Source organism: Adiantum capillus-veneris, chromosome 27 (genome assembly GCF_014529385.1).
Source record: "Adiantum capillus-veneris isolate H3 chromosome 27, ASM1452938v2, whole genome shotgun sequence".
NCBI classification, from domain to species: Eukaryota; Viridiplantae; Streptophyta; class Polypodiopsida; order Polypodiales; family Pteridaceae; genus Adiantum; species Adiantum capillus-veneris.
The window spans coordinates 105,669,289-105,683,947 of record NC_140957.1 but is presented as its reverse complement, the minus strand read 5'-3'; the positions used below and the strand labels follow the sequence as shown (position 1 = coordinate 105,683,947).

The following is a 14,659-nucleotide window of genomic DNA, read 5'->3' as shown; positions in this document are numbered from 1 at the left end:
GATGGTTTGAGAGCAGGAAATAGAGTTTCTAGTGCCCTTTGGTCTAAGTATAGGGATGGGAAGCTTGTTAAATTGAGATCAAAGCTTACCAAGATTTTCAAACAAGGATCAATTTGCAGAGCAACCTTGCAGCACAATTGATGAAAGAGTTGATTTTTATGTGCGCAACCCATGTTTTCTATATCAGCACAAAGGGGTTGATGACAAAGGGGATCACATACTTGATCACAATCTTAGATTCCCCACAGTGGATATGTGAAGACTTCCAAAAAAGAGAATCAAAGAAGCAAACAATGTTCGGATTATGTGCTAGACACCACTGCAACCATTTATCAATTAGATTTATAAGAAACTTTTATTCAAGGACTTTGTACGATGGAGTTTTGAATCTTTTGGCTTTGTCTTGTAAGAAACACATTAATTTGCAAAGTATTTATGATATGGTTGAGTATATTTTCCTTTATTTAGATTTGATGAAACTTCCATCCTAGGACTATATAGGACGGAGTCTTGATTCTTTTGGCTTTGCCTCATAAGCAACACATTAACTTACGAAGTATTCAATATACGGTTGACAATATTTTTCGTAAACTATTGAAGATCAACAATTGTTTGTTTTCATTTTATTTGAACTAGTTTGCTCGGTTTAGTTCTTGCTCCGATATGATCGCTCGGAGATTGGGATTGCTCGTTTAATTCCTAACCCCCTCCAACTTAAAAAGTATTGTCGAGGTGTTTAAGAGACTTTAACTCGGTATAGCCACTTCTTTATTGTCAGATTTTAGTGCCGATAGGCCCAACCATCTCTCGGTCGCTTGTCCTTGACTCTTGCAGGTGAAACTCTGAGCCAATGGTGGTTTCACACTGGCCAGGCAATATCCGGGCATTTGTGATTTCAAAAAGAGGGTCCCAAAAATTAAATGAAAACAAGGGAAGGAAACCAACAAATGGCACGCCCAAGAGGTAGGGGGAAAAAATACAAGGCCTAGAGGAGACAACAAGGCCATGGAACCAAGCCAAAACCCTGAGCTAAACATGGCTAGACACATCCTGACATAAGAAAACATCCTCACTCTGGTCAGGCACAGCCAACAAAACAGCCCTCACTCCCTAATATCGGTGCCCCTGGATGAAACCAGGACCGACTCGACGAATAGAGAGAGATGCCATAACTCTTAACACTGCTCCAAGTCGACCAAGTCGACTACTAGACCACTCGCCCAACTAGCCCAAGTCGACTAGCTAGACCAAGTCGACTGCTAGATCTCTCGCCCAACTAGCCCAAGCCAACCCAGCTTTTCCACCATGGCTAGCTGTTCCATTAGCTGCAATGAGCAATTGAGTGAGACTTCAAATGAGGTCCCACTGGGTGTGCAAAAAATGAGAGCGCCTGTGGACAGTGGTAGGAAAATAATTTTGTGCTCTCTAGTGTGGGTGCTCCTCAGTGCGGTGCGCAAGAAATCTCACTCATTGGCAGAAACTATACAACCACAATGAAACATAAAAAAACAGAAATGTACTAAAAAAATAGCAAGACAAGATATACTCCAAGCTCAATGAAATCTAAATGTATCGGCTACAGACTCTCGCTAACAACACACAGCGCTAGACCAAGTGCTCACAAAGTACAATGAGGGTGTCCAGGCTCAAACTCTGCAGGGAGAGTGCTGAGTGCATAGACTAGACTTCAGACCAAAGACTTGTATCAAACTCATGCCCAACTCATCATATATCAAAGATTTTGGGTGCATTGTCTTCATTTTCAAAGACTAACCATCACCCATAACTCTAGCAAATATCTCTGAAAAGACAGCTGCACATATCTGTGGGGTAATAGTGGTGGTGATGGTAAGCTGGCCACGGTGTCCACTCGACTACTACTCCTCAGTGCCCCACCACACGCTTCTAGTCCACTAGACCACCAACACAGTCCTGGTCCATCGGTCATGAGTCGAGTGTCCTGCAACTGACACTGACAATGTAGCCTTGCTACTGGACGTAAGCTAGTTATACTACTCATGCCAGCCAAAAGATAGCAAACCTTAAAGGTGCCAGCCTCAAATCACATACAAAAACAATCAAATTATGAGCATTGATAGGCAGGCTGATAACCTCATTATTCAGCAGGCTTGTTATGCTCACGCCTTTCCAGTCTGTCAGATCCTTTTGCAACTGAGGTCTGACACTAAAGGCTCCATTTAATATCAATACATGACACGCGGTCCATCTTCCCTTATCAAATGATAAAGGTGTTGGCCCGGTGCAGGATACAAACCTCCAAAATCCATCTTTTGATTTTCAATTAGAAAGTCCTCTTGAATAGCCCACTCATTGACTTGATCAGCAAGAACTTAACAGAGAAGTTTATTGCCCATAAAAACATGCTCCAAAAGAAAAATTTCCTAAATAATCAATGCACTCCATGACCAAGTCGTAAAAGGTAACATCAGACGAACAATATTTTTTGTTTTCGACACAAACAACAAGAAACAGATACTGCAAGTTTTATGTATGAGCATGGTAGGATAACCATTAACAACAAAAGATGTTAATCATATGTATTTTGTATTGCTCTAAAGGTCAAAATGAAGAGAATGAGACCAAAACCCCTTGACCCATCCCTTCTATAAAAAGTTTAGGGAAACCAGTAAAGAATGAGACCAAAACCCCTTGAACCACCCCTTCTATAAAAAGTTTAGGGAAATCGATAAATGCGCTTATGTGTAGCAGAGAGTACCAAAACCTCTTTGTGGGGAGGTTAGGACTTTGAAAATGAAGACAATGCACCCAAAATCCCTTGTTAGTCTCTCCGCTGAGGAATTTTGGGGAGAAAGTAACAGCAACGTGTTCAGAAATACTCTTTTAAGTATAAATAGCAGGGAATGCCACCAAAGACTACATACAAGAGATAATTAATATTAGAGAACTAACGAGAACAAAAAATGTTAATGGACAGATGTGTTTTGAGACAAATTATCTTTGTAGCTAGAAGAACGGCAAACCTGAAACTGATCTCGTCTCTCCTGCAAGAGTCTTGCTGCTCCTAATAGCATTGTAACATGAGCATCATGCCCACATGCATGCATCTTTCCTGGGTGCTTGCTTTTGTGCTCCCAATCAACTAGTTCCTAAACAACAATGCAAAACAGAAATCTTGCATAATCACTCTCTCTCTCTCTCTCTCTCTCTCTCTCTCTCTCTCTCTCTCTCTCTCTGTTTTTAGGGTCTCGTCACCTCTTTTTTGCAGTTTTTAGGGTTTCGTCATTGTTTTTTTGCTGTTTTTAGGGTTTCGAAACTGTTCTTTTACTGCTTTTTAGGGTTTTGCCACTATTTTTTAGAGTTTCGTCATTGTTTTTTATTGTTCTTTTATTGTTTTTCAGGGTTTTGAAACTGTTTTTTGCCGTTTTTTAGGGTTTTGCCACTGTTTTTTGCTGTTTTTTAGGGTTTTAAATATGTGTTTTGCTGTTTTTTAAAGTTCCGAAGCTTATTTTCTCTATTTTTAAGGGTGAACAAGCATTCTCAAACATCATTTCTCACTACTCCACTCGGGAGTAAAATCACCAATCATTGAAACCAGAGTCAAACATTTCAAATTGGCACCAAGACAGGTTCAAAACAGATATTATCCATTTCAAACAAATTTCAAACAGTACTTTCTCAAACAAAGTTCAAAAGTATCTAACTATAAAACAACTAGAGAGTTCATTCAGGGTTTTGTTCGGACAACTGAACTTTGAGGACGACTGGCTTGCCCTTCTGCATCACGGTGATGGTTCGGTTCCGGACCTGGAGAGTCGCATCATTCTTGTCATGCCAAGGCATGCTTAATAGAACGTCACAATTGCCCAACTTCATGATGTGGAAATCAGCTTTTCCATGATAATCTTGAATAGTCACTGGAAGAGCACCAATGAGCGGTACTACTTTCTGAGTTTGCCCTGTGGCTAGCTCAGCTTCAATTTCTCAACCCTCTGCATCATAATCAAAGTGCATCTGCTTTAAGGATTTTGGATGGATGAAGTTCTCTGTAGCTCCGAGGTCAAAGAAAATAAGGGCTTTGAAGCCATTGACTTTGCCATATGCTCGACACAATTCATTTGTACTCTCAAGGCGTATGCCATAAATATCAGGAACTAGTCCAATAGCGGGTCTAGCTCTCTTAGCAGGAGGTGGTGATGGGATTCTGTCGACCGTTGGTGCGGGCGTCGGCTCCTTTGGTCTATCAGTGCGCTTGGGACAATTAGAATGATTATGCTCTGTTTGAAAGCATCCAAAGCATCGGCCTTCTTGTAGTGAGGTGCCTCGTTGTTGAGGCATCAAACAAGGCCTTTGCGGTTGATTTTCACGAGACTCTCGAGAATTTGTTCGTTGTTGCCGAGAGTTGTGGTTAGTGGCCGGAGATTCTTCTGTGGTAAACTCTAGCTTTCCCTTCATCAGTTTGTAGCCGACCGCGGCATGGTCCATAAGTTCTTGCATGGTAGAGACTTGCTTGGATAGACAATATTCCTGCAATGGTGATGGTAGTCCAATGGTGTATCGCTCGCATTGGGCCTCCAAGGGAACAGATCTAAAGGACACCGGAAGGTACACATCGAGAAACCTTTGGCTATATTTGTCCATGGTTTCAATGGCAAGCATTTTCAAGTTGCCCCACTCTGCCAAAATCCAAACTTCAAACATAGAAGTCATGTAACTACGTGTAAAAACTATCTTGAAAGCTTGCCAAGTCCTTGGAGCATGCGGTTGTGTCGCGATTGAACTCCACCATTGCATAGCATTATCTTTAAGAAATCCCACTGCTCAAGAAATCTTGGATTCTTCTGTATAGTTCCGTAAAGCATAGATGTTGTCGAATTGCTGTAGAAACTGCATTGCTTTCTTGCGATCTTTCATCCCGGAAAAAGTAAAAAATTTGACTGTCGTGCCACCACCTTTGAAATCTTTGGGTTGGTTAGGCGCATATCCCAGGTATGGATAATAAGGATATCCATATGGGCTCCAACCCTTGTAGCCTGGTGGCAGTGGTGGTGGAGGTGGGAGCAATGGCGGTGGAAAAGGCGGTTGCACTGGATCAGGGTCAGATAGCTGCACCATATTCGTGAAGACTCCCCCGATCGGAACAGGCGGCTGAGAAGGTTGCCGGTTGGAAGCTCTCGTACTTTCTGGTGCCGGAGAAGGAGGTACCACTTGGGGCATCAGAGGGGGTAACATGTAGTTCAAAAATTGTTGAAAACTTCGCAGCATCGGAAGATTCTGCTGAGGATGCCGCGAAAGAATGTCGTGGAGTTCGTTGAGCAAAAACTGCAAATATTCTGTTGAATCCATGAATTCCAAGTCTTGGGTTCTTAATGGCTTATGCCCTGTAAGACATGAGCGGTGAAGAGGGGAGCGCACCCGATGCGCGATGAAGTAAGGGTGGGTGTCACAAAGTGATGACGTGGCGGACAGCAAAAACCCTAATTTCTGCCAGAAACCCTAAAATTTCTGCAAACCCTAATTTCTGCCAGAAACCCTAATTTCCGGAAACCGCGGAGGCTATTAAAAATAAATTAATTAATTTTTTAAAAAAAATGAAAAATGATGAGCGACGCGAATTTTGCTTTTTTTTATAAAAAAAGAGAGAAGACTCTCTAAGAGAGAGAGAGAACTGATGCTTTTTATTTTAAGAGCTTTTGGGGCTCTACTTTTGGGCATCCCTTGTATCTTTAAATAAGTGGTGAGGGCTTCACTTCTCAGAGCATCTGGACGCAGAGTCTGAGAGTGAAACCCTAACCGCTCTCTTGTACTTTGATGATTGATTAATACAAAAAGAAATACCGAAAGGGGCGCCAGTCTTTGGGGCCAATATCTCTAGGCACGGAACTCTGCCGGGCCAGTGCAAATTTATTGTGATCTGTGAATTGTTTTGAAGTGGTTATTTGGTGCTGTCGCGGTTGATTCTTGACTTGGAGTGTCCAAGTCTGTTACAGTGGTATCAGAGCACGGCCGATTTCTCTTCTACGGGAAATCGGATCCCCGAAATTTTTTTCCGCGGCACCTATGGGTTCAGGCAATGATCAGTTGACTCCCTCTGCATCTGGAGATGCGTGCAGGGATCACAACGAAGATTCCGGCAAAGAGTATGGCCCGCCTTGGCCTACTTAGGCGGAACGGCGAGAGATGGAGCGTCGCTAGTTGATCGGCGATGCAACAAAGATGATGCTCAATTTTGCCAAGGACCCGAAGATGGCAAAATATATGAACCAGACCTCTTTGGAAGAGGTACAGATGGAGTGGCAAAGAACCACAACACCACTCCCGAAACCCGCTCTCAAGAAACCTTCTGCCTCCAAGAAATATACGGAGAAGGAGCTGGAGAACGTGGTTGATGCACGGATTGCTCAACTTTTTGACGCGCAAAAGAAAGCCAAAAAGCACGGCAAAAAGCAAAAGAAAAGCACTGACTTTCCAGTTTATTGGGTCGTCATTCGACTTTTGACAAGGCAAAGAAACAGAAGAAGCGTGTTCGATTTGAAGGAGTACCCAGTTCTTCTTCTTCTTCTTCTGATAGTTCTTCTAGCTCCTCGGATTCGAGCGAAGAAGACAGAAAAGGTAAAAAGCGAAGCAAGAAACAAAGCTTCGGAAAGGGCAAGAAAAAGGCAAAGAAGGCTACATCTCGCCCAGAGACTGACAGTTCTACTGAGGACTCGTCTACAGACAGCTCAGATTCCGATGACGGAAAGTTTTATGCGAACAAGAAGAATTTTTACAAAGCCAACCAGTATGACTTTCTCGAAGATAAAAGCAAGAAAGTCCGAGAGTTTAAGGAAGGTGGCCACTCGATCAAGTTTGATACTTTTCAGAAAAAAATCAGATGCTTCGAAGGCTTTGTCTTTTATACAGCAGCTTGACATCGCTTTCGTGGGAGGACGCTATTCAAAGCACTCCAAGATTCAGAGAGCTACCTCTTACCTTAAGGGGAATGCTCGTACTTGGTGGTCCACGCTTCTTTTAACAAGAATACGCCAGTTAAATGGCTGAAATTTAAGAAGCTTTTTATTTCTTCTTGGTTGACGCAAGAATATGAACGAGATGTACGAGCTGCTTGGAACCATCTTCGGATGACCAAGAAAGATACAATCAATGCTTATTGTGAAAGATTCTGGAGCTCTTTTCTACCCGCCTCTTCATTCAAGAAGATCCTGTTCAGAGAATAGATTGAGCGGTTTAAATTGGGTCTACCTACAGAGATCCGAGATCACTGCTTGGAACAAAAGTCAACTTCAATTCAGGAGTTGATGAGTCATGCGAAGCGGGGCTTTGCCATTCACTCTGGCAGTCTGACCTACCCCACAGATGAGGCCATGACACAACGAGCCGAACAGACTTCTGGGAATGAAAGTAGAAAGAAAAAGAGCAACCCAGAGAAAAAGGATGCACAACCCAAGCTTACTCCTGAGGAGAGAGCTCGCTTCATCAGAGAGGGGAAGTGCTTTGGATGCGGGGAACATGGACATATCTCCGCGAAGTGCCCTAATAAGGCACAGAAAGAACAGAATGATAAAGACGACGACAGGTCTGAGAGTTCGAGAGCAGCTGAGGAATGTGGCAGAAAAGGCAGATAGAAAAGCAGAACTGGTACCACATGGCGTGGGACCTACACCGAATCTAATAAATGAAAGTACAAACTTTGCCGCTTTTGGGGCAAAGTGAAGGATCAGGAAGCTCTTTTGAAGGAGCCAAGGCCAACTTCTTTTCACTTGGAATTGGCGGCTCGATTTGGAACTACGCCCAACTGACGCCACAGGCGGAGGTAGTTCGACTGGCACCCGGATGGATGTTGCCATTACACCGAGCATTGGCAAACTTCGTTTGCAATGACAGGGGTGTTCAGGGCACGCGAGTGACGTTCTACTCAGGATCCCTTGGTACCACAAGAACTACGCCGTGGTTGACTACCGGGCCGAGAAAGCGACTTTGATAAATGAAGGGCTTAGAGATTTTACTCGATGAACTTCAGTTTCTTACTCATTCTTTTGGGAGAGAATTGAACGATGGATAAAGGTTGAATATGTTTTGACCTGATCAAAAGAACGCCAAGATTTTTCTCCACACTCATGCCAATTGCTTTCCAGAGGGCCTGAAGGTCAGACCATTGATCTGATACCTGGAAGCACGCCACCGAATCGGCCACCTTACCGTGTGAGCCGAGTACAGAATGAAAAGATTATGAACCCAGTGAAAGACCTCTTGGAAAAGGGTCTTGTCCAGCCTAGTACTTCACCGTATTGCTCTCCAGTGTTGTTGGTTTTTGAAGAAAGACGGATCTTGGAGAATGTGCATCGATTATAGCACTCTCAACGAAATCACCATCAAGAACAGATTTCCGATTCCTAGGATCGATGATATACTCGACAAGTTACAGGGATCCTCGTGCTTTAGCAGGATTGACTTGAAGAGTGGATATCATCATATCAGGATAGCACCAGGAGATGTCTACAAGACAGCTTTTCGGACGACTTTTGGGTTATTTGAGTTTTTGGTGATGCCTTTTGGCTTAACCAATGCTCCTGCGACTTTTAACCGGATGATGGATTGGATTTTTCGAGAGTACAAGCTATTTGTTGGCACTTTCTTTGACGACATCATTGTTTCTCCAAGAATGAGGCAGAACACAGAGATCATCTGCTTCAAGTCTTTCAAGCATTACGAGATCACACGTTAGTAATTAATGCAAAGAAAAGTGAATTTTTCCTACCAGAGATACACTTTTTGGGACACATTGTGTCAGCAGCAGGAGTGCAAATGGACTCGGCCAAGATAGAGACTATACGTGACTGGCCCGATTTGAGGAATGTCCATGAAGTTAGAAGCTTGTTGGGACTGTGTTCGTACTACAGGCGGTTCGTACGAAAGTTTGCAGAGGTTGCTTCCCCTTTGCATACCTTGACACAGAAAGGAGTACCTTTCTCGTGGAGACCCACAGAGGTGATTGCCTTTCGGACATTGAAAGAGAAATCGACTACAGGACCTATGTTGACTTTGCCGGACTTACAGAAGTCATTTGAAGTGTATTGTGATGCTTGTGGTCGTAGTCTGGGTACGGTCTTGATGCAAGAAGGTCATGTCATAGCTTACGAGAGCCGTTTGTTCTCTAAGCCGGAGATGACAGCACAGATTTATGAGAAAGAGCTATTGGCGGTTATCCATGCTCTTACTCAGTGGCAACATTACCTACTCGAAGCGGATTTTACTGTCTTTACAGACCATCAGAGTTTGCGCTACTTCTTATCACAGAAGCACCTTTCGGAAAAGCAGATGCGGTGGGTGAACATCTTGTCACAGTTCCACTTCGAGATTGTCCATGTGCAGGGACAGAAGAATGTGGTGGCAGATGCTTTGTCTCGGAAACCGTTGGTTCTGGCTATTTCCGCATCGGAAAGAAGTATCCGACCATCCGAGAACGGACATCTCTGATGCGTCATAGGATGGGTGACATAGAGCATCGTGAAGAAGATTGTACCGTAAGTTCGGTAGGAATAGACTAGGTGATGGGTATTCCTAATGCGTCACAAGGTGGGCGATGGGTGCATCGGAAAGGGAATATCCACAGTCGGGAGGAAATTCCGAACTGTGTTAGAATTGTGCACAAGGAAAAAACAAGCACTTGAATGAAGATGGGTTTAGAGAAAACTTTGAGGAAAAATAGATGCTTTTCGGGAAAGCAGATGCTTTCCCGCAAGGAAGTCTATGTCTGCATTGCAACTGTGCATGTGATTGCATCCAGGGACGCCTGGAAAGTGCTGTGAAAGCATTGTTTTTAACTTATAAGGTTTTATTGAGTTTTTGGGCAGGTTCAGACTATTTTTAAAATACGCCGGCTGCCCTCTGATAAATAAGGCAACAGATCAGCCAGCGTTTTCTCTCTCTCTTTTTCTGGCAGAATAGCAAAAAAAAAAAAAACGGCCGCAATCTCTACGCGAGCAGCTATTCGTGCCCGTGGCTAGGAGCTATAAAAGCATCACATGTCCTCACTCAGAGAGGAGGACCAATCTTTGCAAGAAGGAGATGCTGCTGCAGAGTTCACCCGCAAAGAAGACGTTTGCCGGTGATGCCCATGGCTGTTCCAAGTGTACCCGATGTCGCCAAGACCCAGTGCGCGAGTTCCCTCGCGAAGAAGTGCCTACGGAGCATGTTTCCATCGCGACAAGCTGCTGTTTTTCTCTGTTTTCAGCCCATAAACGTCGTAGACGGGTCTAATTTACGAGAAGGAACCCGAGAACACACCTCTTTTGTGTGTAGGATTGGAAGAGAGGAAATTTTCTATGTAGAGATCTCTTCCGGGGAATTGCTTTTCGAGAATCGAGTTGCGTTTCGAGCGTCGAGACTTTGAAGGTAGCGATTTTCATGTTATGATCTTTGAGTATTTGATTGCAGGTGTACTTCCTCTCCGTGAGGGAGTAGGAGCAGAGGAAGGTATGAGCCTCTGCAGGAGAAAAGCGCTCTGAGGAACTAGAGCCAGATCAGCCCAAGGGTTTTGTACCCGAGTTTGGGAATTAGATCCACGGATCGGAGAGAGGTAGTCTCTCAAGTTGTGATCCGGAAGTTGGGATTCCCAAGTAAGGACTTCGTGTCCGGGAAAGCAGAGTTGTTCTGCGGGAAGAGGACTCTGGAAAGAGAGTTGGAAAAGAGTTGCAGGGATGCCATGCCCTGAGTCTGGAAGGTGAGATCCAGAGGCGAGAACCTTGATTCTCGAGGAATTGGAATAAGGAACGGAAGTTCCTTGGAATAGGGTTTTGCCCTAGGAATCGGAAGCTGAGGCTTCCGGGAACCATCAAGTCTTATTCTAGAACGAACGTGGTAATACGTTCGGTTCAAGTGCTTGTATAGACTTCTCCTCAGTAATAAAGATACTATTACGGGGGGGGGGGGGGGGACCAGCCCATCTTCTGGTCCCCAGTACTGTGTCCATCTTCTCACTTTATCTTCTCTCTCTCTCTCTATTTCTCTCTGTATCCTTTGGCTTCAGTAATAAGTGATAAATCCTATTTATCCGAATGTATTTTATATTGTTATGCGCTCCCATTTGTGACACACCCTTGCTGTTATTCAATCACTTTACCCCGGAGCAAGTCCTAGTGGCGGGCACCTCCCAGTGCGACCATCAGTCCTATATGATATCCAATCCCGCTGCTCCCCTCACGTATTATAGAAGCCCTCGCCTGAAAGTGTCCGTCTTGGGGCAGCAATTTTCAAGAGTAATTGTGGATGGTGGATCTGGCATCAATATGATGCATGAGTTCACTATGATGGCTTTAGGCCTACAGCCTACTCAACCTGCCCCCTTCACAGTAATATTGGCCGACCAGAGAACAGTATTATTGTTTTTGTTGTATCCCGTCTTAAGGAAGCTTCGTGAAGGGAGTTCGCTAGACACAGAGGAGAGCTTTGTTCTGGTTGGAGAAGCAAATGGTGTTGATGATGAAGGTTGGTGAACTCCTGTAGAGGGGATTTCTTCCTGCTTCTATACAGCAGTTAAAGTAAAAAGCCTTTAAAACTCGAAAGCTTCTGGTTCAAAAGCAAAGCCAAAAAGCTGTCAGCGTAAATAACGGAAATCCGTACAGTCTGCCACGTCATCAGCCAACGCAAAACGCGGAAATCCAGCCTGCCACGTCATCATGCCAGCATAATTCTCGGAAATCTGCCACGCTGCCCTTAGGGTTAGGGTTAGGGTTTTTGCAGTTTTAGGGTAGGGTTTCCAAACTTAGGGTTTGCAAGTTTTGGGGTTAGGATTTCCAAAATTAGGGTTTGCAAGATTTTAGGGTTAGGGTTTCCAGAATTAGGGTTTCAGCAGTTAGGGTTTTCTGTTCTCGGGCAACCACGTCATCACTTTGTGACACTTCTTCTGTTACTTGTTCTTCTTAGGGTTTAGGCCCCTCGGTCGGCATCTGTAAGTTGGCTCCATTCTTTAGGCTTTGACACGTCAACAGTTTGTTACATCTCCCCTTCTTGAAAGAGAGTAATCGTCCGCGATTACAGCATATCTGCAAAACAACTCAAGTTAGCTCAAAAATTTCCGAGGGTCATTCCGAGGGACATTCCGAGGGACAATCAATTTGCTCTTTTTATTAAGGAGTTAGCTTCTCCTTTCGGCTGTTTTGATCAAGGAGTTAGCTTCTCCTTTAGTCCAGATCGGAACTCTTGATATTCGGGCGTAGTAAAATTAGCCATCACACCCGGACCGTACTGATCTTCCACGTGTGTATTGATACACTAAAATTACATACCCAGGCAATCTCATCCAATTAGGAATATCCAGTGGTTGGCACATCACAATACAACACAAATGCTCACATATGCATGTTACAAGACATAGAAACATAAAGCCGCCGATGAACACTCCTCCCGCATAACCTAACAAGGTCCGGGCCGGGAGATTCAACGACTCCCTCATCACTCCTCCCGCATAACCTAAAAAGGTCCGGACCGGGAGATATAGAGGCCTTTTACAACCAAACGCCCACCAGACCGCAGCCTGCGTCATTTGGAGGTGTTGAGAGTAACCACTGCTCAGACTTCTTAATACTCCTCCCGCATAACCATCCAAGTCCGGGCCGGGAGTCACAACAACAATTATTTTACAAGCATACAACCAAACGCTCCCCAGGCATCGGCCTGCGTCGTTCGGAGGTTTTCAAACATACAACGAAACGCTCCCCAAGCATCAACCTACGTCGTTTCAAGGTTCAAACAATACCAAAACTGTATTTCTCACTTCTCCACCCGAGAGTAAAATCACCAATCATTGAAACTAGTATCAAACCAGAGTCAAACAATTCAAATCGGCACCAAAACAGGTTCAAAACAGATAGCATCCATTTCAAATAAATTCCAAACAGGATCACTAAACAAGTTCTCAAACAGATTCAAACTTAAAAAGCAATCTCGACATCAATCGAGCTCGAAAAATCGACTTACTTTCCATCCTTAAACCTGCACCAAAATCAGGGTTAGGTTCATTCCATAAGGTCGTAGCCGAGCACAGCATGGTCCATCAGCTCTTGGACAGACAGTGTTTCTTTGGCGACGATGGTAGTCCCAAGAGATAGCAATCACACCGAACCTCCAAGGTTATCAACTCGAGAAGAGACATCTACTGAGAGATGTCGAGAAATTTCAGGATATAATCTGCTAGGGTTTCCATGGCAAGCATTTCAGGATACCGCACTCTGCCAGAAGTTGCACTCCGAAGGAAGATGTCAGAACCCATATAACTTCGGGCAATTTTTTTTTTTCTTGAAAGATTGCCAAGTACTTGGAGTATGTTGCTTGGTAGCTGTAGACATCAACATCTGCATGGCACTGCTTCTGAGAAAAACAGTGACTTGAAACAATTCTGGATCCTTCTCTTGCAAGTGATCTTAGTTGGCTTATGCCCTGTAAGACATGAGCGGTGAAGACGGGAGCGCGCCCGATGCACGATGAAGTAAGGGTGGGAGTGGCTAATAAGTCCGGGTTGGAGGGCGAAGATCCCTCAAATAAAATTCCAATAGCTTTGTCTGCTCTTTTGTAGGACCGGTATGCTTTCAGAAAAACACACGCCTGATGCTCTAATACCACTGTCACAAGACGGGCACCACGTGCCAATAGAAATGAACAGACTGAACAGACTTTTAACACTTCAATAACAATTGAACTGAAAGAGAGACGACATGTGACACGGAGTAGCGGAATTCCACCCCAGAGAGTATTGGCCCCAAACCTTGGCGCCCCTTTCGGTATTTCTTTATATTGCATCAACACAGTACAAGCCGGTACTCCAAACTCTGCACCTTTGCTAGGAAGCATGCCAGAGAATGAGCCCTAGCCTCATATTTAAAGGCCCTTGGCCTGAAAAGCAGTTGAAGTAAAAAGCCTCTAAAACTCAAAAGCTTCTGGTCCAAAAGCAAAGCCAAAAAGTTGTCAACGTAAATCACGGAAATCCGTACAGCCTGCCACGTCATCAGTCAGCACAAAACGCGAAAATCCAGTCTGTCACGTCATCATGACAGCGTAATTTTCAAAAATCTACCACACTGCCCTTAGGGCTAGGATTAGGGTTAGGTTTCTGCAGTTTCAAGGTTAGGATTTCCAGAATTAGGGTTTGCAAGTTTTAGGGTTAGGGTTTCCATAATTAGGGTTTGCAGGTTTTAGGGTTAGGGTTTCCAAAATTAGGGTTTCAGCAGTTAGGATTTCTGGCAAAAATTAGGGTTACGGTTTTCTGCTCTCAGGCAACCACGTCATCACTTTGTGACACTTCTTCTGTTACTTGTTCTTCTTAGGGTTTAGGCCCCTAAGCCAGCATCTGTAAGTTGGCTCCATTCTTTAGGCTTTGACACGTCAGTAGTTTGTTACAGTAATCATCAATGAAAGTCACGAAGTCAAGGTAATTGCGCAAGGACGGAGTTTGCATGGGTCCACAAACATCACTATGCAGAAGCTGTAACCTGCATATAGCCTTTATTGAACCATCCTTTGGAAACTTCGAACGCTACATCTTACCCAAAATACAGCCTTCGCAAACGTAATTGACAGGTGCTTCAAGAGGCGGCAAAGAAGCAACCATATCATATTTCTGCAAACGCAAAAAACTAGCAAAATTGAGATGCCCAAAATGTGCATGCCGAAGTTTTTCATCTAA

The 14,659-nt window shown here is 44.1% G+C and overlaps 1 protein-coding gene across 1 annotated transcript in view; it reads right to left on the bottom strand.

Annotated features, from left to right (window-relative positions):
• LOC147422500 (IAA-amino acid hydrolase ILR1-like 1) overlaps positions 1 to 14,659 on the bottom strand; it is a 67,055-nt gene that overhangs the window by 49,342 nt on the left and 3,054 nt on the right. The window contains exon 2 of the mRNA XM_086503661.1: positions 3,003 to 3,128. Within this exon, the coding sequence (XP_086359787.1) occupies positions 3,003 to 3,128 (126 nt within the window). The remainder of the gene's footprint in view (positions 1 to 3,002; positions 3,129 to 14,659) is intronic.